Source organism: Budorcas taxicolor, chromosome X, assembly GCF_023091745.1.
Source record: "Budorcas taxicolor isolate Tak-1 chromosome X, Takin1.1, whole genome shotgun sequence".
Classification (NCBI taxonomy): domain Eukaryota; kingdom Metazoa; phylum Chordata; class Mammalia; order Artiodactyla; family Bovidae; genus Budorcas; species Budorcas taxicolor.
This window is the reverse complement of record NC_068935.1, coordinates 79,768,286-79,795,735: the sequence shown is the minus strand read 5'-3', so window position 1 is coordinate 79,795,735 and position 27,450 is coordinate 79,768,286. Positions and strand designations below refer to the sequence as shown.

The window sequence follows — 27,450 nt, the reverse complement described above, 5'->3', positions numbered from 1 at the left end:
CCGAACTTCCCTTGTGGTCCAGTGGCTAAGCCTCTGTGCTCCCAATGCAAAGGGCCCAGGTTCAATCCCTGGTCGGGAAACTAGATCCCACATGTTGCAACTAAGAGTTTGCATGCCTTAACTAAAGATCAAAGATCCTTTGTGCCACAACTGAGACCCAGTGCAGCCAAAGAAATAAACAAAAAGATAATTTATCTCTAAACTTCTTAACAGAATTATAAAGCTCCTCTCAGTAGAACAAATGTACCAGGTAGTTTATCAGTCCATTTCTTTCTTGAAGACAACCCTCCTATCTTCTGTCTTGGTTTGTTTTCTTTAGGCCTACTGCCCAGCCATCAGCCTGGGACCATTGTTTACTAGGAGCAATGCTTTGCTGCTCATCTCTGTGTTGAAACCAATTCCATGTCTTCCTCATTCTTGGGCTACCTCTTTGTGCTGGTGGAGTACAACCCAGATAGCTTTCTGAGAAAGTGTACATGAAAGGAAAATGTTTTAAACCATTCACTGCATGCCTGAAAATAGCTTTTTGTTTGTTATGGTGGAAATGACAGTGCTTACATTTGTTAATTTGTCTGGGTTTAGAATTCTGCAGTGGGAATTGTTTTTCTTCAGAATCCTGAAAGATTTGCTCCATTATCTTCTATTTCCAGTGCTGTTGATTAGAAATCCATTATAATTCTTGATACTTTTTTTATGGGGAGGAGGGCACACCTAACAGCTTTTGGGGTCTTAATTCCCATGTCAGGGATTAAACCCACAGACCCCCTACATTGGAAGCACGGATTCTTAACCACTGGACTGCCAGGGAAGACCCCTGATTCTTTTTATTTGACCTGTATTTTCCTCTCCTCTGGCAACTTTCAGGATCTTTTCTTTGTCCCCAGATATTCTTGAATTTCACAATGATGTGCCTTAGTGTGTATCTGTTCTCACATATTGTGCTTTGTGCTTCGTGAGTCCTTTCAATCTAGAAATTTGTATTCTTCTCTAGTGGGAAGTTTTCTTGTATTATTTCTGTAATAATGCCCATCACTATTTTCTGTTTTCTCTTTTCTTGCACCCCTCTTAGCCAGATATTGAATCTCTGAGATTTCGTCTCTGCTTATCTCCTCCCTCGTATTTTCTATTTCTTTGACTTTTTATTCCACTCTCTGGGAGATTTCCTTCCACTCCTGGTAAATGTTTTTATTTGCCTATTTCTAAGATTTTTTAAAATCCTCTCATTGTTCCTTTTTATAACCTCTTCTTTTTTTTTCATGGATGCAGTACTCATCTTTAAGGATAGAAATTAAATTTTGTTTAACTTTTCTTCTTCTTCCTGCCTTGCCTCTGTTTCATTCAAATCCCTTTTTTTTTAGTGTATTTGATTTGGTCTTTCTCTAATGTAAGACGTTTTCTTCAAATTTCTAGTGATTTTTGGTTATCCGTTGATATTTAAGAGTGAGACAGTAATAGCCAATAGGAGAAGCCACCACAATGAGAAGCCTGTGTACTGCAACAAAGAATAGCCTCCACTCACTGTAACTAGAGACAGCCTGCATGTAGCAAAGAAGACCCAGCACAGCCATAAGTAAATAAATTAGCCAATAAGAAGTTCTTTATGCATAGGTTTCTCTGGGCTGGGCAGTTACCAATAAAGAAATCTTTCATTCTCCTGCCTAGAGTTGTGTGGGGAGAATAGCAATATGCCCTATTTCTGGTAACTCAGAGCAAATAGGAGAGTTGAAGTCTCTCTGGTTATATACAGACTTCTTATTTAATCCCCTATCAATAGTATGTTAATTTATCCCTGTCTTTTGTTGTGTCTGCTGCCTATGAGTTCAGCCTGTCAGGTTCAGCTTCTCCCAAGAGGAAAGCTCTGCTCTTCTTTGTGGTTCCGATACAAATTGGTTTGTTTCTTCTTGACATTTGTCCTATGGGAGTCGTAGTTTAACTTTTTTAATTTACTCTACTGAGTCAGTTACCACTTACACAATTCTTTTCCTCTTCCACAAAAGTTTGTTTAATTTCTTGACTACTCTCTTCATCCTTGTTGATTTATATCCTTTGGAGAGGTCATTTTAGTAGGTTTTCAAGAGAGGGCAAGTTAAATACATAGCTCAATCCTCCATATTAACAGGATATACAATGCACCCTTTTTTAGGTCAAATATATTTTGGCCTTTTCAGGATAAACAAAGGATTAATGATAAGGCTGAGAAATTATTCCTCTCTTTCTTGTACATTTGCCTAGAAACTCAGGAACATGTTTCCTCAGTGTACTTCTGACCCTATGATGGGTGCTGGTAATGAGCTAGAGCTATAGGTGTAGCAAGATAACGTATCCGTTTTTTCCCCTTGGAATCAAATATGCTTGAGCTTCCAAACTTAAGTTAAAAGGAAATAAATTCTTAGTGTTAACTGTACCTTTTAATCACATGTAAATGTCTCTCTTTTTCTAAGAAATAAAGATAGTTCTTTGTTCTAAACAATATTTTCCTATCACTGTGAAGAATTTCTATAGAAAAAAAAGGTAATATCTATTTATTTATTTGCCTCACCAGGTCTTAGTTGTGGTATGTGGAATCTTTGATCTTTGTTGCAGTTCACAGGATCTTTAGTTGCAGCATGTGGGATCTAGTTCCCTGGCCAGGGATGGAACATGGGCCCCCTGCATTGGGAGAATGAAGCCTTAGCCACTGGACCACTAGGGAAGTCCTGATATAGAAAAATTTGAGGAGGTATAAGTTCTGGTTAGTGCAGATTACCATGAATTATAATAGTACAGTAGTCAACTATTTGAATTATTTCCCTTGTAGAGCCAGTGAGATAATGATTGACTGAATGTGGCATACATAATGAAGAGATACTGTTTTTTTACCTATCCAATTAATAAAAATTTTGAAATGTAGCAATATCAAATGTTGACCACAGTACAGGGAAACAAGAACTCTCATACATAGCTAGTTAGAGTGTCAATTGGAATAACCACTTTGGTAGACAGTTTGTCAGTATCTATTAAAATTGGAAATGTGTACACCCATGAACCTGTAATTCCACCTGTCTCTGCCCTAGAAGAGGCTTGCACATGTGCACAGAAGGCATGTACAAGAATGTTTCATTATGGCAAAAAAGAAAAAGAATGAGACAATGAGATCTGTATGCATTGATATAAATAAATCTCTAAGACCAAGTTCTTTTTTAAAAAAGGCAAGTGACAAAATGTTATCTATGTATAATGTGACTCTATCTTTAACATATTTTAGTAGGTATGTACATATAGCATATGTATGTATATATATTATTTTCAAATCTATTTACATATATGTTCCAGGCATTTGCCAAAACATATTTAATAAATAAATGCACACACTTCCATGTAAATGTCTAGAATATGTACATGTCCAGATACATAGTATGTAAATGTCTAGGAAAAAGTGTCTGGAAGATCTGGACCAAGCTGATGACAATGGTTACTTCTGGAGAGAGGTCTGGAATTTTGGCAGGGGTGAGGCAGTCAAGGGAACTTGCCCTTTATATGTATTATCTGGATTATTTTTTGTAAGAATGTTTTCATGTGTTACTTCTGTAAGTACACACACATACATTATTGTCAGTTTAAATATACAGGGTATATAAAGCAGTGAGATTGGTTTTCATTGTTCATATTACACTTGATCTTAGCCAAAAGACCAAGAAGCGATCATTGTTCATATTGAAATGACTAAAAGTGTGTTTCTTGAAAAATAGCTCTTGCCTATTTAGATACGGCCCTACCTAACCTGCCTTTGCTTCTTTGTCTCATTTCAATACTGGTTGAAGGCCTTCATATAATCTTCTTGGATACTAACCACTCATTCAGCCAGTTTCCTGTGAGAGCAGAAAGGAATCTATTCATTGAGTTTTCCCTATCTTAGAAGAGCTACCAAACTTCCATTTCTAAAATTTGTTCTCTAAATGCATGCAGAACTGCAGTTGCTGATACATGCATACATTTGAAAGTTCTAAATACAAGAATGTGCATCTCTTTACAGTTTACAAAATATTTTTACTTTTTTGTCTTATTTGATCTTCCCAACAACCTGTGAGGCAGATAGTGTTGTTAATTGCTTACATAGATGAGACCACCCCCAGGTTCAGCAGTTCACCAGGAGGAATCACAGGACTCAAGTATAGTCATACTCACCGCTAAGGTTTATTATAGTGGAAGTATACAAAACAAAATCAGCAAAGGGAAAAAGCACATGGGGCAAAGTCTGTAGGAAACTGAGTGCTTCCAAGAGTCTTCTTCCAATGGAGTCACATAGTATGTACTTAATTCCTCCAGCAATGGATTTTAACAATGTGTGTGAAATGTTGTCTATCAGGGAAACTCCCATGAGCCTAGGAGTCCAGGATTGTTAGCAGGGGTAATTCATGTAGGCATTTTGTCCCTAGCACATATGAAAATTCTAGACTCCCAGAAGGAAAGCAATGTGCTCAGGGTAAGTCATATTGCTTGTACAGTCCAGGCATAATGAGCCACTCTTAAAATTGTGGGAATCCTACCAAAATCCAGGTTCCCAGATTTGAGCCTAGGTCCAACTTGCAAGCAGATCTGTTTTTAGGACTGATAAGTCTCAGACCTGCCACGTTAGCTCTTTTTTGCATAGAAACTAAGGCTAAAAGAGATGAAATGGCTTTTCTTAAGTTATTTACATAGAGTATGCTGGACTCAAGGTTCAAACCTAGGCCTTTGGATTCCAAGTTGGTACTTTTCCCACTACATAACTTTAATCTCCATCAAATCAAGTAGAAATGTTTTTAGTGTGCAACTGAAGTGGTAGAAATTGAATGCATAGTTCCTTAAGATGTAAAATGTTGAAGTGATTTTCTTCCTTTACCTTGTAATGCTTTCTTTCTCTCAACCTATAACATTTCTAGGATAACATAAAAAATCTAGAATTGGAAGTCATCAATTTGCAAAAGGAAAAAGAAGAATTGGTTCTTGAACTTCAAACAGCAAAGAAGGATGTCAACCAAGCCAAGTAAGAAAAAAGTCAATAAATACTATTTCACGTTCCTAACTGTGTGTGAAGAACTGTAGAGGAAATAGAAAAGTAAAAGAGCCATTTCCTGCCCTTAGAGGATTTAAACCTAATTATGGAGAGGAGACCTAAAACAAAAGAAAATTAAAGGAATTGAGATTTTAAATAACATTTCATGGTGACAGTAAAAGAATACCATAACACAGCATGTGATTAGAGCCAAATAAATATCTTAGGCAGTAATCGCTTTAAGAGTTCAGAGGCAGAAGATATCAGTTCAGGGTGGCATAATCAAGGAAGGTTTTATAAGAAGTTAGCATTTAAAATTAAATAGAATAAAAATAAAGAAGTTAGCATTTGAGCTAGATTTTGAAAGATTATCAGACCTACCAGACCAGCAGTTTCTTGGTCCCTGTGCTGATGGTAAATTCACTTGTGAATAGAATTAATATTCAGGCTAGTAAATGAAAAATCAATCTAGCCATCCCTTAGTTAGTTAAGAATAAAGCCAAGACAAATTACCAGAATATCCCACTGTCCCTTAGACCTTTGCCTTATTGGCTATTCTACCTTCTTTTTACTCAATGATTCTATTATATTTCTCTATGTATCCAAAGTTCATGTTCTTAGAAGATATGTTGAATGTTTGCTTTCTATCTCAGACTTGTGTAACAATCATCAGAATTATTCCTTATAACTAAAGTGAAGTGAAATGCTTTTAAAGAACCATCCTTTTAACACAAAGTGGCGGTGGCAGGGGTCGGTGGGGAGTAGTATTGAGACAACTGCCTAGTTATATACTCAAAAAATTTCCTTTAGTCTTTGTATTAAGCTCTAATTTTTGAGACAGTTTTAGTTTTGGGGGTAGAATTCATTTTTTTAAAAATTTCTATTTATTTATTTATTTTTGGCTGTGCCAGGTCTTTGTTGCTGTGCATGGGCTTTCTCTAATTGCAGCGAGTGGGGAGTACTCTCTAGTTGCAGTGCCTGGACTTCTCTTGTTACAGAGCACAGGCTCTAGGATGTGCGGGCTTTGGTAGTTGTGGCAAGTGGGCTCAGTGGTTGTGGGGCACGGGCTTGGTAGCCCCAAGGCATGTAGAATCTTCCCAGACCAGGAAATGAACCCCAGTCCTGGCATTGGCAGGCGGATTCTTATCCACTGAACTACCAGGGAAGTCCAGTCTTCCTTATTTAAGATGGCTATATGACTGGTCACCTATATTATATATATCAAGGGTGTAAACCTGGAAGTCTAATATTATGTCTTTTGAAATCAGACTTTGCTCCTCCTAGTCCTCATTCCTACAAAATCTGTGTTTAGGTTGAGTGAGCGCCGCCGGAAACGTCTCCAGGAGCTAGAGGGTCAAATAGCTGATCTGAAGAAGAAACTGAATGAACAGTCTAAACTTCTGAAGCTGAAAGAATCCACAGAGCATACCGTCTCCAAACTGAACCAGGAAATACGAGTAATATACTCTCATCCTTGCATTTACCCTATAGAAACTTAACAACTATAGGCATTCTATTAGAATTATACTACAGAGGTGTTTTCAAGTGAGGAAGTAGCTTGAATCTCTGCAAATGTCCTTTTTGTAAGGACATTGTGATAGTAGTCATCTAGAATTTGAATAACAAAACTCAGTTTTAACATTTAGAATTTTAATGTTCGATTCTCTGAAACCAAAGGGCAAGGATACCTTAATATTTAGTGGTGATATTTTGACCACTTTCCATGATCGTGTAGAAAAATTCCGCAAAGTGATTACAAAATGACTGGCACCTAGAGAAAATTTTTGGTCACTGATGTTTGACTTCTGACATCTACAAAGTGGTGGTTACAGGTCATTGTACTGAACCTATTTGAATACAGTGGTTGCTAGGTAGATTTTGTCCTTGAGATTTAGTAGATACTTCCTTGAAATTTCATTTATATGCAGTGAATTTAGAGCTGGTTTTAGCTTGTAGGTACATTTTTTATACAAAAAAGATCTTAATGACCCAGACAACCACAATGGTGTAATCACTCAACTACAGCCAGACATTCTGGAATGTGAAGTCAAGTGGGCCTTAGGAAGCATCACTATGAGCAAAGCTAGTGGAGGTGATAGAATTCGAGCTGAGCTACTTCAAATCCTAAAAGATAATGCTGTAAAAGTGCTGTACTCAGTATTCTAGCAAATTTGGAAAACTCAGCAGTGACCATAGGACTGGAAAAGGTCAGTTTTCATTGCAATCCCAAAGAAAGGCAATGCCAAAGAATGTTCAAACTACTGCACAGTTGTACTCACATGCTAGCAAAGTAATGCTCAAAATTCTCCAAGTGAGGCTTCAATAGTGCATGAACTTCCAGATGTTCAAGCTGGATTTAGAAAAGGCAGAGGAATCAGGGATCAAATTGCTAAAATCCCTTGGATCATAGAAAAAGCAAGAGAATTCCAGAAAAACATCTACTTCTGCTTCATTGACTATGCTAAATCCTTTGAATGTACAGATCACCACAAACTGTGGAAAATTCTTCAAGAGATGGGAATACCAGACCACCTGACCTGCCTCTTGAGAAATCTGTATGCAGGTCAGGAAGCAACAGTTAGAACTGGACATGGAACAACAGACTGGTTCCAAATAGGAAAAGGAGTAAGTCAAGGCTGTATATTGTCACCCTGCTTATTTAACTTATATGCAGAGTACATCATGAGAAGTGCCAGGCTGGATAAAGCACATAAACTTTGGAAAAGTCTTAAAGTGTTAGGAATACCAGACCACCTTACCTGCCTCCTGAGAAATCTGTATGCCAGTCAAGAAGCAACAGTTAGAACTGGACATGGAACAACAGACTGGTTCCAAATTGGGAAAGGAGCATGTCAAGGCTGTATATTGTCACCTTGCTTATTTAATTTATATGCAGAGTACATCATGAGAAGTGCTGGGCTGGATGAAGCACAAGCTGGAATCAAGATTGCCGGGAGAAATATCAATAGCCTCAGATATGCAGATGACACCACCCTTATGGCAGAAAGTGAAGAGGAACTAAAGAACTTCTTGATTAGGATGACAGAGGAAAGTGAAAAAGCTGGCTTAAAACTCAACATTCAAAAAACGGAGATCATGGCATCCTGTCCCATCACTTCCTGGCACTTTGTTGTCATGGGAAAACAAAGGAAACAGTGAGAGACTTTATTTGGGGGGCTCCAAAATCACTGGAGATGGTGACTGCAGCCATGAAATTGAAAGACACTTGCTCCTTGGAAGAAAAGCTATGACCAACCTAGACAGCATATTAAAAAGTAGAGACATTACTTTGTGGACAAAGGTCCATCTAGTCAAAGCTCTGGTTTTTCCAGTAGTCATGTATGGATGTGAGAGTTGGACTATAAAGAAAGCTGAGCACCGAAGAATTAATGCTTTTGAACTGTGGTGTTGGAGGAGACTCTTGAGAGTCCCTTGGACTGCAAGGAGATCCAACCAGTCCATCCTCAAGGAAATCAGTCCTGAATATTCATTGGAAGGACTGATGCTGAAGCTGAAGTTCCAATACTTTGCAAGTATATCTGATACTCCAATATCAGCTCCACCTGATGTGAAGAACTGACTCTTTAGAAAAGACCCTGATACTGGGAAAGATTGAAGGCAGGAGGAGAAGTGGATGACAGAGGATGAGATGGTTGGATGGCATCACCGACCTGATGGACATAAATTTGAGTTAGCTCCAGAAGTTGGTGAAGAACAAAGAAGCCTGGAATGCTGCAGTCCATGGGGTCACAAAGAGTTGGACAGGACTGAGTGACTGAACTATTTTTTTCTATTATTTGTTCAGAGTGTTCATTTGTATAGTCTATACTTGGAAACCCTGTGCAAGCATAGTAAGGAGTATTGCAAGCATAATCAGAAAATCTGTTAGCAAACTTTTCAACTCAGCTCTGGATTTTCTTTCCTTAATGGTTAGTCTATCCATCTGTATATCAGCCCAGAATAAATGCAGGTGACTACTTGTGCTGATTTTTGTTTTCATAGGTGATAAAAAACCAGCGGGTACAGTTAATGCGTCAGATGAAAGAGGATGCAGAGAGGTTTAGACAGTGGAAGCAACAAAAAGACAAAGAAGTAATCCAGTTAAAAGAACGGGTAAGTAACTGCAGCTTCTCAGAGTCCTAACTAATGAACCCTTTTCTGGGCTGACTAGCATTAAAGCCTCTCTTCTAACAACTGGATCTCTAAATATATGATACATTCATGAATTTAACATGAATTTTTTTAAACGTCTACTATGTGCAAGGTACTACCCACTAGATACCATGGAAAATAGAAAGATGAGTAGTATACGTGTTCTGCCCTTGAAGAATGTCTTATCTACAAAGAGTGGTAGAACATAATTTCTAAAGGTGATGGTAGTTTTATTTTTTAACTGAGCATTATAAAAGAAATCTGTTGTAAAAAGAGAATATCTTGTCTAAATGGGAAAGTGAGACATAAGCATGGTTTTCTTCAACAAGTTAGTGTTCCAATATATTAATTTGAGAGTGATGTTAAGATAGTGAAGTTTATATAATATTTGTATGTAATGTAGCACCAGGGAGGATAACTAGGAAAGCAGAAAATAATGAAAATCATTTTTTATCTTTTTAAAAATGTGTTTACTTTATAAAAAAATTGTTTATTTTTGGCTGGCGGGGGTTGCTTTGCAGTGTTGGTTTCTGCCTTGTATCCTCATTGGTCAGCCATGGGTGTATGTCACCTCCCTCTTGAACCTTTCTCCCACCTCCCTTTTTCTTGTTCTGATATCCAGCAAGGTTCAGCCCAGGTGGTTACCAAATACATACACTGGAGACTAATTAGAAAAGAAAATGTTTAAGAAAAAGAGTGTATCATTTTTAAAAAATGTTTTATTTTAAAATATTTTTAAATTAAAATATTTATAAAGTAATTAAAAATTATTTAGAAGGTTTAAAAAACTCATGGAATTTTTCAAAGGTCTGAAAACAGTTCATATCTTTTTATAAGAATAAACAAAAAAGTTAAAACCATAAAAAATTAAGCATAGTTTTCTTTAATACAAGAAATAAAGAGACTGGTACTTTACAAATAGTCTAAAATGCCAATGTAGTTAAGAAAGGGAATCACACTTCTAGTTGGACTAAAAAGATGATAACTGAAAAGGCCTTGAACAATAGGGAGGATTTTGACAGAGGTAAATGCCAGCATTCCAAATAAATAGAAGATCAGGAATGAAGACACGGAGATGACAGCTTTGTTGGAATTTTCAAGGAATAGCAAATGATCCATGTTGGATGAAGGATAGTCAGAGAAGATTTCATTGGAAAGACAAGTTGAAGCTGGATTGTTAAAGATTCAGGAAATTTGAAATTTGTTAGTGTAAAGATTTTTAGGATTTTTGAGAAACAAAGTAATATCAGCAAAGTACTGCTTTCCAAGATACATCTGGGATTCAGGTGTTAAACAAACTAAAGTATTGGGAATCTAGAGGCCAGAACACAAGCAGATATTGCATCATCCAGAAAGATAATAGGGACCTGAATTAGAATACTAACAGTGATCTTGGAAAGCACAGGAAAGAACATTAATTTGGGATCATTTTTAGAACAGGCCAGAATGTGATATGTCGAATCAAGAAATGAGAGAAATGTTTTAGGAATGGTGGCACAAGGAGCTTTGAGGACTCTCTTTCCAGCAAAAGAAGTGCAACTGGTGACATTTATTAAAACAACCATTAAAAGTCTCTGGAAATTGTCTTAAGGGCATACAGGAAGTAAATCATTCCAGGAAATCTATTTAATCTCAATAAGAACAGCAAAGAGCCTTTGAGCCTCGAGCAACTCCCTCCCTCCTACCCAACAGCTCCATTTTGCTGAAGCTTTTTTTTTTTTTTTTTGGAGTAAGAGCAGCCAAGAGGTCTGGGGATCCCTTCTTCCATCTCACCCCTGTGCACAAAGTGGAAGCTCTATCCCTGCTGCAGAAGACCACAACTACTGGGGTCTGACTATCCTAACCCCTCTAATCATAGGATGTAGGTTCCATGTCAAGAGAGGCAAACCAAGAAAAATAGGGTATGCTGCCCCTGCTCAGCATCCTAAACCTAGAACAGAGATATCACTCAGAGAAGTGGGCTGCTGTCCCACCAGGTCCTAAACAGTGGTACAGATAGTTCTGCCCAGGGGGAGAAGCAGGCCATAGGAGTGAAGTTTTCCCTAAGAGGACTGGCTTTATTTGGCAATAGAATCTGGGGAAGTTAAAACCTAAAGGTGCTGTCAAAAACAATGGAAATTTTGGTAGTGAACAATTAGGAGGAGACTGGTAGCTCCTGAGAACAATAAATGAAACAACAGTCAAAATATTCTAAGATCTAATGACTGAAAACTGTCTAAATTTGATTAAAAAAAACATTACACATCTAAGAAGCTCAATCAACTACAAGTAGGATAAATTTACAGAGATCCACACCCGAGACACATCATGTCCAAATGTTGAAAAACAAAGACAAAAAACTTAAAAGCAGCAAAATAAAATGACTCATCACATACGGAGAAATCCCAATAAAATTAACAGCTGAATTCTCATCAGATCAGGAACAAGACAAGGGCATCCACTCTCACCACTTCTATTCAACATTGTCCTGGAGGTTCTAGCCAGGACACTTAGGCAAGTAAGATATATGAAAGGCATCTAGATTGAAAAGGAAAAGGCAAAACTATCTCTGTTAGAGATGACATGATCTTGTATATAGAAAATCCTAGAGAATCAACTGAAAACTGTTAGAACAAATACATGAGCAGGAGAGTTGCAGGATATAAGTTCAATGCACAAAATTTGGTTATATTTCTCGTCACTAAAAACTAACAATTTGAAAGTGGAATTAAGACAATTCCATTTATAATAACATCAATAAAAATAAAATACTTAGGAATAAGCTTAACAAAACAAGTGTAAGACTTGTATACCAAAAACTACAAAACGTCCTTTAATTAATAGAAGATCTAAATGAAAAGAACAATAACCCATGCTCATGATTGGGAAGACTTAATATTAAGTTGGAATACCCCAAGATTGATCTACAGATTCAACACAATCCCAACCAAATTTTGTCTAGCTTATTTATAGAAATTCACACATTTATCCTAAAATTCATATGGAAATGCAAGTGACCAAGAATAGTCATAACAATCTTGAAAGAGAAGAAACTTGGAAATATGACATTTCCTGATTCCAGCAAATCCATGACCTCACATAGTTACCCTTTATTTTCAGTGTGAAAACACTTAAGATCTACTCTTTTAGCAGATTTAAGTAGAGTTCAACTTTTTTAGATTCTGCATATAAGTGAGAGGGCTTCCCAGGTGGTGCTAGTGGTAAAGAAGCTGCCTGACAATGCAGCTTCCCTGGGTTGGGAAGAAACCCTGGAAGAGAGCATGGCAACCCACTCCAGTATTCTTGCCTGGAAAATCCCATGAACAGAGAAGCCTAGTAGGCTGCAGTCCATAGGGTCACAAAGAGTCAGACACGACTGAAACGACTTAGCACATATAAGTGAGATCATACAGTATTTGTCTTTCTCAGTCTGGTTTATTTCATTTACCGTAATGACTTCCAGGTTCATCCACATTGTTTCAAATGGCAGGATTTCCTTCTTGTTTGTGAATGAATAATATTCCATTATGTATACAGTTGACCCTTGAACAACATGGATTTGAACTTCATGGGTCAACTTACACATGAATTTTTTTCAATAGTAAATACTACACTACTATACTATTCAGGGGCTTCCCAGTTGGTGCTAGTGGTAAGAAACCCACCTCCCAATGCAGAAGACATAAAAGACATTCAATCCCTCAGTCAGGAAGATCCCCTGGAGGAGAGCATGGCAACCCACTGCAGTATTTTTGCCTGGAGAATCCCATGGACAGAGGAGTCTGGCAGACTACTGGTCCATAGTGTCACAAAGAGTGGGACACGACTGAAGAGGCTTAGCACACACGCACTATACTATCCACAATCGGTTGAATGTATGGATGCAGAACCACAGATATGGAGGGCCAACTGTAAAGTTAAACCCAAATTTTCGATTGCATGAGAGTTGACACCCCTAACCTTGTGTTGTTCAGGCAGCAATATATTCCACATTTTCTTTATCCATTCGTTTGTCAACAACTTTTGTTAACTTAGGTTATTTCCATAGCTTGGTTATTGTAAATAATGCTGCAATGAGTATGGCAATGCAGGTATCTCTTCAAGATACTGATTTCATTTCCTTTGCATGTATACTCAGTAGTGAGATTATCAGATCATATGGTCTTTCTATTTTTGATTTTTTAAGGAATTTCATTCTGTTTTCCATAATGACTGTACTGTTGAAAGACTCTTCAGTTACATTATAAGGTTTTATTTTAACTAGCTGAATAGCAATTAAAAATCTGGCTCTTTTCTTCTTAGGACCGCAAGAGGCAATATGAACTGCTCAAACTTGAAAGAAACTTCCAGAAACAGTCTAATGTGCTCAGACGTAAAACTGAGGAGGTAAGAAAATCCAATCTGCTAGGTCAAGTGTATTATCACTTTCAGGCTTAGATGCTGGCAGAATAGCATCCCTTAAATGAGCCAGTGTCCTGAGAAACCAGGGATACCAACCTTGACAGCAATTTGAGTCTTGATCCCTGTGTTGGTCAAGCATAAAACCTGCTGAAAATAGCAGTATTCAAATAAGGATTTTTTTCCTGATTGGACTTGCTTCTTTACAAAAAAAAGAGTAATACTAATATATGACATTTCTAGATACTATCAGTCTGCAGTACTTCCTTGAAATGTGTACCTCCCCTAGGCTCTTGAGCCGTAACCAGTGTTATGTACATGGGGATTTAGAAATGCGGTTCCTATAGAATTCAGACCCATAGAATTTTTATGCTAGAAATGAGAATGTTCTTCTTTCATACCCTTTAATTCAACATTACTATGAACCATTTTTATTTAGGCAGCAGCTGCCAACAAGCGTCTCAAGGATGCTCTCCAAAAACAGCGAGAGGTCGCAGATAAGCGGAAAGAGTCTCAGAGTCGTGGAATGGAAGGCACTGCAGCGCGAGTGAAGGTATGGACAGCTTGAACCACCATTTGTCTTATGTACACTGGGGATAGGGGAAAATGGGGAGTTGCTTTCTTTTTATTTAGAAGTAAACATTACAAAATCTGAAGTTCTACCTGAAAACCTTATTTCCCAAAGATATGATTACCTCCAAATGGTTGTTAAAGAACAGGAGTAGTGAACTCTTTCTGTTCCTGAGTCTTGATCGCTGTTGGTCATAAACTTTGAGCAGATAAAATTTTTTAACAGTTTTATTGAGGTATATTTGACCTACAATAAATTATACATATTTAATGTGTACATTTTTAAAAGTTTTGACACAGATATACACCTTTAAATCATCACCACAGTCAAGATAATGTCAGTGTCCATCAGGATCAAAACTTTGTCCACTTTTGTAATCCCTCCCTCCCATACCCAATCTATCCTTCTACCCCCCATCTCCAGGCATCCATTAATCTGCTTTCTGTCACTGGATTTTCTATGTAGATGATTATGTCATCTGCACATAGGGACAATTTTATTTATCCTTGCCCACTCTGTATGCCCTAAAAAAAAAGCCTTTCTTACCTAATTGTACTTGCTAGAACCTCTAGTAAAATATCAATAGAATAGATAAAAAGAGGACATTCTTGCTTTGTTCCTAATTTTAGAAGGATAGCTTTCAGTCTTTCACCGTTAAGTATATTAGCTATAGATTTTTGTATCAGATTGAATAAGTTCTTATCTATTCCTAGTTTGCTGAAAGTTTTTTTATCATGACTGGATGTTGGGTTTTTTCCAAAAGTTTTTTCTGAATCCTCTTGAGATGATTTTATGATTTGTTTTTACTCAGTATGGAAATGGCATTGATCTTTTTCCAATTTATTTTATTAAGATATAACTGACATACAGTAAGATTTACCCTTTTTAGTGTAGTACAGTTCTGTAAGTTTTAACATCTAATGGTTATTATCAAAATATAGAATAGTTATCCCCTCCAAATTGCCCTGTAACACTTTGTAGTCATCTCCCACATCCATCCCTGGCCTTTCATAAACAGTGATCTGCATTCTGTCATTATTGTTTTCACTTTGCATTGTATCGATGTCATATAACTGGAAACATACAGTATGGCTTCTTTCATTTAGAATAAGGCATTTGAAAATCATCCATGTGTGTCTGTGCGTACTGTCATGTCCAACTCTTTGTGACCCCATGGACTGTAGCCTGCCAGGCTCCTCTGTCCATGAGATTTTGCAGGCAAGAATACCAGAGTGGGTTGCCATTTCCTCCTCCAGGGGATTTTCCCCACCCAGGGGTTGAACCCGCATATCCTGTGTCTCCTGCATTGGCAGGTGGATTCTTTACCACTGAGCCACAAGGGAAGCTCATCCATGCTATTGCCTATATTATTCCATTGTATGGAGGTTCCTTTATCTATTCACTTTATCTAATCATTTAAATGTTATCTTGGAGTCATTTTTCTCCTAGTTTTTGGTGCTCATGAATAAAGCGGTTATAAAAACATTCTCATACAGGTTTCTGTATAACAAAGATAGTCAGTCATTCACTTGGGTAAATAGCTAAGAGTGAGATTGCTTGGTCATATGGTAAGTGTGACCATATAAAGGACAGGGAAGCCTGGCGTGCTGCAGTCCATGGGGTTACAAAGAGGCAGACACAACTTAGCACCTGAACAGCAACAACAATGTAAGTGTATGTTTAACTTTACAAGAAACTGCCAAATTATTTATCTAGTTGTTCAGTGCTAGTATATAGAAATACAATTGACTTTTGTATATTAATTTTTATCTTCTGACTTCATTAGTTTTGTACCTATTTTGTAGGTTCTTTGGGACTTTCTATATAGGTAATCATACTGTTCATGGGGTTCCCAAGGCAAGAATACTGAAGTGGTTTGCCATTCCCTTCTCCAGTGGACCACATTCTGTCAGACCTCTCCACCATGACCCACCAGTCTTGGGTTGCCCCACGGGCATGGCTTAGTTTCATTGAGTTAGACAAGGCTGTGGTCCTAGTGTGATTAGATTGACTAGTTTTCTGTGAGTATGGTTTCAGTGTGTCTGCCCTCTGATGCCCTCTTGCAACACCTACCATCTTACTTGGGTTTCTCTTACCTTGGGCGTGGGGTATCTCTTCACGGCTGCTTCAGCAAAGCGCAGCTGCTGCTCCTTACCTCGGATGAGGGTATCTCCTCACCACTGCCCTTCCTGACCTTCAGCGTGGGATAGCTACTCTAGGCCCTCCTGTGCTCCTTGGACGCAGGGTGGCTCCTCCCGGCTGCTGCCCCTGGCCTCGGGGATGCGGGGTGGCTCCTCCCGGCCGCCGCCCCTGGCCTCGGGGATGCGGGGTGGCTCCTCCTGGCCGCCGCCCCTGGCCTCGGGCGCTGGGTAGCTCCTCTTGGCTGCTGCCCTTCGGGCATGGGGTCCTCCCAGCTTCTGCCCCTGACCTCAGATGTGGAGTAGCTCCTCTCGGCCACGCTTAGTGCGCTGGTCGCAGCCGCCTGCACTTAGTGCACCGGAACAACAGACTGGTTCCAAATAGGAAAAGGAGTGCGTCAAGGCTGTATATTGTCACCCTGCTTATTTAACTTATATGCAAAGTACATCATGAGAAACACTGGACTGGAAGAAACACAAGCTGGAATCAAGAATGGTGGGAGAAATATCAATAACCTAAGATATGCAGATGACACCACCCTTATGGCAGAAAATGAAGATGAACTAAAAAGCCTCTTGATGAAAGTGAAAGAGGAGAGTGAAAAAGTTGGCTTAAAGCTCAACATTTGGAAAACGAAGATCATGGCATCTGGTCTCATCACTTCATGGGAAATAGATGGGGAAACAGTGGAAACAGTGTCAGACTTTATTTATTTGGGCTCCAAAATCACTGCAGATGGTGACTGCAGCCATGAAATTAAAAGACGCTTACTCCTTGGAAGGAAAGCTATGACCAACCTAGATACCATATTCAAAAGCAGAGATATTACTTTGCCGACTAAGGTCCGTCTAGTCAAGGCTATGGTTTTTCCAGTGGTCATGTATGGATGTGAGAGTTGGACTGTGAAGAAAGGTGAGCGCCGAAGAATTGATGCTTTTGAACTGTGGTGTTGGAGAAGACTCTTGAGAGTCCCTTGGACTGCAAGGAGATCCAACTAGTCCATTCTGAAGGAGATCAGCCCTGGGATTTCTTTGGAAAGAATGATGCTAAAGCTGAAACTCCAGTACTTTGGCCACCTCATGCAAAGAGTTGACTCATTGGAAAAGACTCTGATGCTGGGAGGGATTGGGGGCAGGAGGAGAAGGGGACGACAGAGGATGAGATGGCTGGATGGCATCACTGACTCGATGGAGGTGAGTCTGAGTGAACTCCGGGGGTTGGTGATGGACAGGGAGGCCTGGCATGCTGTGATTCATGGGGTTGCAAAGAGTTGGACATGACTAAGCGATGACATGATAGTTAATCATGCCATCCATAAATACAGTTTTATTTCTTCTTTTATAATATATATGTCTTTTATTTACTTGCCCTATTGCATTGGCTAGGACATTCAGGATGATACTGAATAGGAGAAATGACAGTAGAAACCCTTCTGTTTCTGATCTCAGGGGAACAATATTCAGTCTTTACCATTAAGTGTGATATTAGCTGTAGGTTTTTCATAGAGGTCCTTTATCAGCTTGAGAATGTTCTTATCTGTTCTTAGTTTGCTGTGAGTTCTTACCGTGAATGGATTTTTTTTTTTTTTTTTTGGCTACACCACACAGTTTGCAGGATCTTAATTCCCCAACCTGGGATCAAACCCAGGCCCCCAGCAGTGAAAAGGCCTGGTGGGTTCTAATTACTGGACCACAAGGGAATTCTCAATGAGTGGATATAAATTTTGCCAAATACTTTTTGTGTCTAGTTTGTTGATTTGGTGAATGATTTCAACGTTCAAATATCGAGTCAGCCTTGCAATCTTTGAATAAACTCCACTTAGTGGTGATATATCATCCTTTTTATGTATTGTTGAGCTTGTGTGTGCATGCGTGCATGCTCAGTTGCTTCAGTTGTGTCCGACTCTTTGTGATCCTATGGACTATAGCCCACCAGGCTTCTCTGTCCTTGGGATACTCCAGGCAAATGCCCTCCTCCAGGGGTATCTTCCTGACTCAGGGATTGAACCTGGATCTCCTGCATTGCAAGCAGATTCTTTACTGCTAAGCTCCATTGTTGAGTTCAACAATATATAAATTGAAATCTTGCTAAAATAAAAATTTTGTGTACAATTTTTATATCTGTATTCTTGAGGGACATTGGTCTGTTGTTTTCTTATAATGACTTTGTCTGGTTTTGATATCAAGGCCTCCTAGAATAAGTGAGAAAGTATTGCCTCCTCTTCAATTGTCTAGAAGAGTTTGTATAGAACTAATATTGTTTCTTCCTTACAAGTTTTGTACAATTCACACGTTAAGCCATCTAGGCCTGAAGGATGTTTCTGTTAGTTGTTGCTTTGGGTCAGAGGAGGGGTTAACTGTAATTCAGTTAGTGAGCTTTGGTAGTTTGTGTGTTTGACATGAATAACTTCATGGCAAACACATGAATGAATAACTCATAAAGGCATGAAGTTATTCATCAGTTCAGTTCAGTTCAGTTGTACAATCGTGTCTGACTCTTTGCGACCCCATGAATCACAACACGCCAGGCCTCCCTGTCTATCACCAACTCCCGGAGTTCACTCAGACTCACCTCCATCGAGTCAGTGATGCCATCCAGCCATCTCATCCTCTGTCGTCCCCTTCTCCTCCTGCCCCCAATCCCTCCCAGCATCAGAGTCTTTTCCAATGAGTCAACTCTTTGCATGAGGTGGCCAAAGTACTGGAGTTTCAGCTTCAGCATCATTCCCTCCAAAGAAATCCCAGGGCTGATCTCCTTCAGAATGGACTGGTTGGATCTCCTTGCAGTCCAAGGGACTCTCAAGAGTCTTCTCCAACACCACAGTTCAAAAGCATCAATTCTTCGGCGCTTGCCTTTCTTCACAGTCCAACTCTCACATCCATACATGACCACTGGAAAAACCATAGCCTTGACTAGACGGACCTTAGTCGGCAAAGTAACGTCCCTGCTTTTCAATATGCTATTCCCTTATTATCCTCCTAATATCTGTAAAAGCTGTAGTAATGTCCTCTATCTCATTCATATTATTGATATTTTGTGTCTTTTCTCCTTTTTCTTGATTAGTTTGGCTAAGGTTTATCAAAGAATCAGCTCATTCTTACAAATGGTTAAAATAGTAAGCTTTATGTTATGTACGGAGAAGGCAATGGCACCCCACCCCAGTACTGTTGCCTGGAAAATCCCATGGACAGAGGAGCCTGGTAGGCTGCAATCCATGGGGTCGCGAAGAGTGGGACACGACTGAGCGACTTCACCTTCACTTTTCACTTTCATGCATTGGAGAAGGAAATGGCAACCCACTCCAGTGTTCTTGCCTGGAGAATCCCAGGGACGGGGGAGCCTGGTGGGCTGCCGTCTATGGGGTCACACAGAGTCGGACACGACTGAAGTGACTTAGCAGTAGCAGTATGTTATGTATATTCTACCACAGTTAAAAAAACTATCCCCAAAACCCCAGTTCATTGATTTCTAATCTGATCTTTATTATTTCCTTATTTCTGCTTTGGATTTAATTGGCTTTTTTAAAGTTTCTTGAGGTAGAACCTGAGGTCATTGATTTGAGTTCCTTTCTAATATAAACATTTAGTGCTATAAATTTCCCCTTTAATACTCCTTTAATGAAATCTAAAGGATGTTATTTAGTTTCCAAATATTAGGGGGCTTTTCCAAATATCTTTCTGTTATGATTTCTAATTTAATTCCATTGTGGTTAGAGAATATACTTTTTATGACTTGAATTTATTGAGATGTATTATGACCTAGAATATGGTCAGTCTTGGCAAAAGTTCACACTTTGTGTACTTGAGAATGTATATTCTGCTATAGTTGGATAGAGTGTTCTATAAATGTCAATCATGTCAATGTGATAGATTGTGTGGTTCATTTCTACTGTTTCCTTGCTGATTTTCTGCCTACTTTTTCTATCAGTTACTTAGAAATAGGTATTAAAATCTTCAACTAGAATTATGGATTTGTTTTTTCTTCTTATAGTTCTAGGTTTACTCCATATATTTTGAAGCTCTATTATTAGGGACATAAACATTTAAGATTGATCGATCCTTTTATTATTATAAAATGATCTTTTTTATTCCTAGCAATATTCTTTGTTCTGAGATCTACTTTTTCTGATAATAAGTCCCTCAAGTTTTCTTTTAATGTTATCATGGTATATTTTTTAAAATCCTTTTAGCTTTAACCTCTTTGTGCCTTCTTTGTTTTGTTTTGTTTTTAATTTATTTTGATGGTGGGTCTTCATTGCTGTGCACAAGCTTTCCCTAGTTGCAGCGAGCAGGGGCTACTCTTCATTTGAGGTGGCTCCTCTTGTTGGGGAGCACCAGCTCTGGGCATGCAGGGTTCAGTAGTTGTGGTGCATGGGCTTAGTTGTCCTATGGTATGTGGGACCTTCCTGGACCAGGGATTGAACCCGTGTACCCTGCATTGGCAGGCAGATTTTTTTCTATTTGTCCCATCTGTTCTTCATTCCCTTTTCCTTGTTTTCTGGGTTCTTTTGGATCAATTGAGTATATTTATGATTCTACATTATCTCCTTTGTTGGCTTATATATGATTTTGTTTCAGATATCTTGGTGCTTTGTATATTATGGGCATTAACATTAAGGATTAAGTTCTTGAATAATTGACTCCCTTACCATTATGAAATTATCTTTTTTTATCCTTGATAATATTCATTTTTTCTTCCAATTTTATTGAGATAAATCGATATACAGCACTGCATAAGTTTAAGGTGTACAGCATAGTGATTTGACTTATGTACATCATTAAATGATAATCACAATAAGTTTAGTGAACATCTGTCATTTCATATAGATACTAAATTAAAGAAATAGAAAATTTTTTTCTTGTGATGAGAACTCTTAGGATTTACTCTTTTAACAACTTATATATAGCATATAGCAGTGTTAATTATATTTATCATGTTGCACATTATATCCCTAATACTTACTTATCTCATAACTGGAAGTTTGTACCTTTTGACTGCCTTCATTCAATTCCTCCTTCCCCCACACCCCACCTGTGATAACCACAAATCTTACCTTTTTGCTATGAGTTGTTAGTTTATTTGTGAAGTATATTGACCTACAACACTATGTTAGTTCCTGTTACACAACAGTGATTCAATATATGATCACCATGATAAGTCTAATTGCAATATGTCCCCATACAAAGATATTATATAGTTATTGTCTATATTCTCTACACTGTACATTTCATACCCTTGACTCCTTTATTTTCCAACTGGAATTTTGTACCTCTTAGTCTCCCTTACCTATTTTTTCCTCCCTCTGTCCCCCTCTCCCCTGGCAGTTACCTTTTGTTCTCTATAACTCTGTTTCTGTTTTGTTCATTTGTTTTGTTTTTTAGATTCTACTTATAAGTGAAATCACATAGTTTTGTCTTTGTCTGACTTATTTCACAAAGCATAATATCCTCTAGGTGTACTCATGTTGTCGCAAATGGCAACATTTCATTCTTATGGCTGGGTAACATTCCATCTTATATATACATATATCTCACATCTTTATCCATTCACCTATTGATGACACTTAGGTTATTGTACACTGGCTATTGTAAATAGTGCTGCGATGAACATTGGGGTGCATATATGGTTTCTAACTATGCTTTTTGTTTTCTTTGGATAAATACCCAGGAGTGGAATTGCTAGATCATTTGGTAGTTCTATTTTTAATTTTTTGAGAATCTCCATACTGTTTTCCATCATGCCTTTACCGATTTACATTCTCACCAACAGTGCACGAGGGTTCCCTTTTTCCCACAGCCTCACCAACACTTGTTTTCTTTGAAATTTTTTTAAACTTTGTATTTTATATTGGAGTATAGTTGATTAACAATGTTTTGATAGTTTCAGGTGTACACAATGCTATATTTAAAATGGATAACCAACACTTATCATTTGTTGTCTTTTTGATAATAGCCATTCTGACAGGTGTGAGGTGATATCTCACTGTGGTTTTGATTTGTGTTTCCCTGATGGTTAGTGATGTTGAATATCTTTTCATGTGTCTGTTGGCCATCTGTATGTCTTCTCTGGAAAAATGTCTATTCAGATCCTCTATCCATTTTTAAATCTAGTTTTGTTTTTATTTGTTTTTGATATTGAGTTCTATGAGTTCTTTGTGTATTTTGGATAGTAACCTCTTATTAGATATGTCATTTGCAAATATCTTCTCCATTTCACTAGAAGGCCTTTTCATTTTGTTGATAGTTTCCTTTGCTGTGCAAGAGCTTTTAGTTGGATGTAGTACCATTTGTTTATTTTTGCTTTTGTTTCCCTTGCCTGAGGATACTTAGTAAAATATTATTAAAACTGATGTCAGAGAGCTCACTGCCTTTATTTCCTTCTAAAAAGATTTATGGTTCCAGGTCTTACGGTTAGGTCTTTGATCCATTTTGAATTTATTTTTGTGTATGATGTGAGAAAGTAGTCCCGTTTGATTCTTTTGCATGTAGTTGTCCAGTTTTCCGAGTACCATTTATTGTAGAGGCTATCTTTTCCCCATTGTATATTCTTGCCTCCTTTGTCATAGATTTATTGCCCATCTAGGTGTGGGTAATAATATTCTTTAATGCAAATTCTGTATTTGTTGTTTTTCAGTCACTCAGTTATGTCCCACTCTTTGCAACCCCATGGACTGCAGCACGCCAGGCTTCCCTGTCCTTCACCATGTCCTGGAGCTTGCTCAAACTCATATCCATTGAGTCAGTGATGCCATCCAACCATCTCAAGCTCTGTCATCCCCTTCTCCTCCTGCCTTCAATCCCTCCCAGCATCAGAGTCTTTTCCAGTGAGTCGGCTCTTCACATCAGGTGGCCAAAGTATTGGAGCTTCAGTTTCTGCATCAGTCCTTCTAATGAATATTCAGGGTGGATTTCCTTTAGGATTAACTGGTTCGATCTCCTTGCAGTCCAAGGGACTCTCAAGAGTCTTCTCCAACACCACAGTTGAAAAGCATCAGTTCTTCCGCATTCAGCCTTCTTTATGGTCCAACTTTCACATCCATACATGACCACTGGATAAACCATATCTTTGACTACACGGACCTTTGTTGGCAAAGTAATGTCTCTGCTTTTTAATACGCTGTCTAGATTGGTCATAGCTTTTCTTCCAAGGAGCAAGCGTCTTTTAATTTCATGGCTGTAGTCACCATCTCCAATGATTTTGGAGCCCAAGAAAATAAAGTCTGTCACTGTTTCCATTGTTTCCCCATCTATTTGCCATGAAGTGATGGGACCAGATGCCATGATCTTCATTTTTTGAATGTTGAGTTTTAATCCAGCTTTTTCACTCTCCTCTTTCACCTTCATCAAGAGGCTCTTTAGTTCCTCTTCAATTTCTGCCATAAGGGTGTTGTCATCTGCATATCTGAGGTTATTGATATTTCTCCTGGCAGTCTTGATTCCAGATTGCCAAAATTGGTTCCAGATTAATATCAAATAACTATATGTGATTAATAATAGTTAATTAATAATAAATCATTAATATAAAAATATATCCACTAGCTTTCTTTGACTACTTTTAGCATGGTATATCTTCATCTAAAAATGAAAATTTTCATTTTTTGGAAGTATCTGTGTTTTATTACCCTGGATCTCATTGCGATACACAGGCTTCTCATTGTGGTGGCTTCTGTTGTTGTAGAGCACAGGTTATGCACATGGGCTTCAGTAGTTGCAACACATGGGCTCAGATGTTGCAGTGTGCAGGCTCTAGAGCATGGGCTCAGCTGTTGTGGTGCTTAGGCTCAGTTGCTCCATGGCATGTGGGTTCCTCCCAGACCAGGGTTCGATCCCATGTCCCCTGCATTGGCAGGCGGATTCTTATCCAGTGCACCACCAGGGAAGTCCAGGTTACCTTTCTAAAAACTGAATTTATTTCACTCAGATTGTAAAGTAATTAACCTCCAATTAAAATAAATAAATTTATATTAAAAAAACTGAATTTAGTTAATTGCATTTTTTAAAATTCCATTGATCTATTTTAAAGATTAATAATGGTTACTGTTTATTAAGTAGAACAGATGATCAAAATATACTTCAGTTCTATATTATGACTTATTATGGACAAAGGTTAAGGAGAAAATGGAGAAGGTAAAAACAGAATACATAGAAATGCTAGGATATCTGAAGAAAGATTTTCTGCAGAAAGCTTTCTTGTGACCTTTTCAGAAATTAAACACTAAAGGCTCTTAGAGCACTATTGGCATTTTTGGTGAGTTTTGGCACAAATGGAAATCTCACTTCTACTTACTTGGGCTCTGGTTCAAGTGAAATTAAACCTGGAGTGAATCTAGCCCATGGGCCAGAGATTCCTCATCCTTAACCTAACATGACTGATTTATCTTCTAGAGTTGGCTTGGAAATGAAATTGAGATAATGGTCAGTACTGAGGAAGCCAAACGCCATCTGAATGACCTTCTTGAAGACAGAAAGATTCTGGCTCAGGATGTGGCTCAACTCAAATTAAAAATGGAATCTGGGGAGAATCCACCTCCTAAACTCCGGGTAAGTGCTCTGTGGAAATATGTTGGCAATGATCATACTCTACACTCCCCAGAAACCCTCACTAATTTGGAGAACTTCTTTCCAATTAGAGCTTCACCCTCATCCCCACTTCTTTACAGAGGCGAACATTCTCACTTGCTGAACTGCGTGGTCAAGTTCCTGCATCAGAGGGTTCCATTAAAAAGCAGATTGAAAGCCTAGAGACTGAAATGGAACTCAGGTAATGGTACTATCTCTGAGGCATTATAAAAACTTATGCCTTGAATCAAAATAGAAGCTATCAATCAGTGATTCAAAGGCTTTGTGATGTGGAAGAAACAAGAGAAAATAATGATTTTTTGAACTATGCACTTCACTAGGCGTGTTAGATACATTTTCTCATTCAGTCTCTCTGTGAGATATATACATTATGAGATAAGCATCATTCTTCTCACTTTAGAGATCTAAAGTTGAAAGATCTTTAAAAATTTGCTAAAGATTATACAGAACCACGATTTGAAACCCACTTTATCTAATTCCAAAATCTATTATCTTTAGTGTCTGAGCCACCAGGGAAGTCCATGATATATCACAAGAACTGACAAAAAACAAAACTTTAGAGGAACCCAATAAATGATACCAGAAGATCAACAACCTGGGAGAAATAATTTTAGAGATCATCAGCAAAGTAGATAAAAGTAAACTATCATGAGCATTAAACGAGATTAGAAAGTAAAGTATAGGACTTCCCTAGTGGCTCAGTGGCAAGGAATCCTCCTGCCAATGCAAGGGACACAGGTTCGATCTCTAGTCCAGGAAGATTCCACATGCCTCAGAGCAACTAAGCCCATGCACCACAACTGCTGGACCCCGTGCTCTCTAGGGCCCAGATGCCACAACGACTGAGCCTGTGTGCTACAACTACTGAGGCCCCTGCACCTGGAGCCTGTGCTCCGCAAGAGAAGCCAGCACAATGAGAAGCCCGAGCACCTGAACAAAGAGTAGCCCCCACTCACTGCAACTAGAGAAAGCCTATGCCAAGCAACTAAGACCCAGCACAGCCAAAAAAATAAATAGAGAATAAAGTACATAACACAGAACTTGGCATCTTAAAAGTGCTTGATAAATGCTCTTCTCTTTAATCACTATTACTGTCTTTTAAATATCTATGAAATCTATAAGGAACAGAACTTTGATAGATATTTTATACTGTCTTAGGTATAATAGAATTTTATTGCCCAGAAGACCTTGGAGATCATTTAATTTGTTTTCAGCAACACACACTAGCTGTATATCTTTGGATATGTCTTTAAGTCACTCAGCAATCGATGTTCTGCTTTGTGCTACACTTAGAGAAGGAAATGGCAACCTACTCCAGTATTCTTGCCTGGAAAATCCTATGGATGGAGGAACCTGATAGGCTGCAGTCCATGGGGTCACAAAGAGTCAGACATGACTTAGTGACTTCACTTTACTTCACTTTGTGCTACACTAGATGTAGTTGGGATATAGAAAAAGTATAGATGGCATTGTCCTTGCTCTCAAGTAGAAACATTATACTGACTGACAGTGGTGTGTTGAAATTGTTTGTTAAAATTTCAGGAATGCTGTAAACTGTTGATAGCTTACAATCGCTCGTGGTGAGAATATTTACACTATGGAAACTAGCAAAGGCTGCAAATCAGATCTGGTATTTTTAGGTGCTGTTTGTTAAACATTTACCTGCTCACCATTGTGCATAAGTAAATGATTATATAAATGTAGGGCAGGTGCCAGGTAGAGTGCAATTAGACCAAGGTGAGTTTAATCAAAGGAATGTCTCTAAAGACAGGAAAGGGCATTTGATAGATAAAACAACTCTAGTGTTCTGGCCCACCTCTTCCAAGAAGCCTTCCCTGACTCTTCATCCCTCACTAATTTTCCTCTTCTCTAAACTCCTTCAGAAATTACAGTACTCAGTCATGTAGTACAGATGATATATGTTCTCTTTATATTTATTGATTATTTTACATCTATTAGTCTTGTCAATCTAGACAGATTGTAAGCTTGTTGAAGGAAAGGACTACGTATTAGACCAGAGTTCTCAAAGTATGGTGTACAGTCTCCTGGGGATCTCTGAGACCCTTTCAGGGAACCTATGTGACTCCCTGTTTTTATAATAATATTAAGAAATTGTTTGCCATTTTTATACTATGTTGACATTTGCCATAATAATGCCAAAGCAATAGTGGACAAAACTGCTATCACCTTAGCTTGAATCAAAGCAATGGCACAAACCTGTGCCACGTGGTGTGCTCAGTCACTCAGTCCTGTCTGACTCTGCGACCCCATGGACCATAGCCTGCCAGGCTCCTCTGTCCATGGGATTCTCCAGGCGAGAATACCAAAGTGAGTTACCATGCCCTCCTCCAGGGGATCTTCTCAACCCCGGAACTGAACCCGCATCTCTTATGTCTCCTGCATTGGCAGGCAGGTGCTTTACCACTAGCACCACCTGAGAAGCCCAGCACAAACCTTTACTAGCAATCATTGAATACTTCATCATCACATACTCTCATTTTTTAAAAAGTCAGTTTTACTCAAGAATGGCTGTGATAAAACAATAAAAATTGTTAATTTTTTTAAATCTCAACTCTTGAGTTCAAATCTTTATAATGTTCCGTGTGACGGAACGGAAA

The 27,450-nt window shown here is 38.4% G+C and overlaps 1 protein-coding gene across 1 annotated transcript in view; it reads left to right on the top strand.

Moving 5' to 3' along the window:
- Positions 1–27,450, top strand: part of KIF4A (kinesin family member 4A) — a 132,658-nt gene that overhangs the window by 83,684 nt on the left and 21,524 nt on the right. The window contains exons 15-21 of the mRNA XM_052663055.1: positions 4,902–5,005; positions 6,327–6,471; positions 9,017–9,127; positions 13,448–13,531; positions 13,983–14,096; positions 24,638–24,793; positions 24,913–25,013. Coding sequence (XP_052519015.1) covers positions 4,902–5,005; positions 6,327–6,471; positions 9,017–9,127; positions 13,448–13,531; positions 13,983–14,096; positions 24,638–24,793; positions 24,913–25,013 — 815 coding nt within the window. The remainder of the gene's footprint in view (positions 1–4,901; positions 5,006–6,326; positions 6,472–9,016; positions 9,128–13,447; positions 13,532–13,982; positions 14,097–24,637; positions 24,794–24,912; positions 25,014–27,450) is intronic.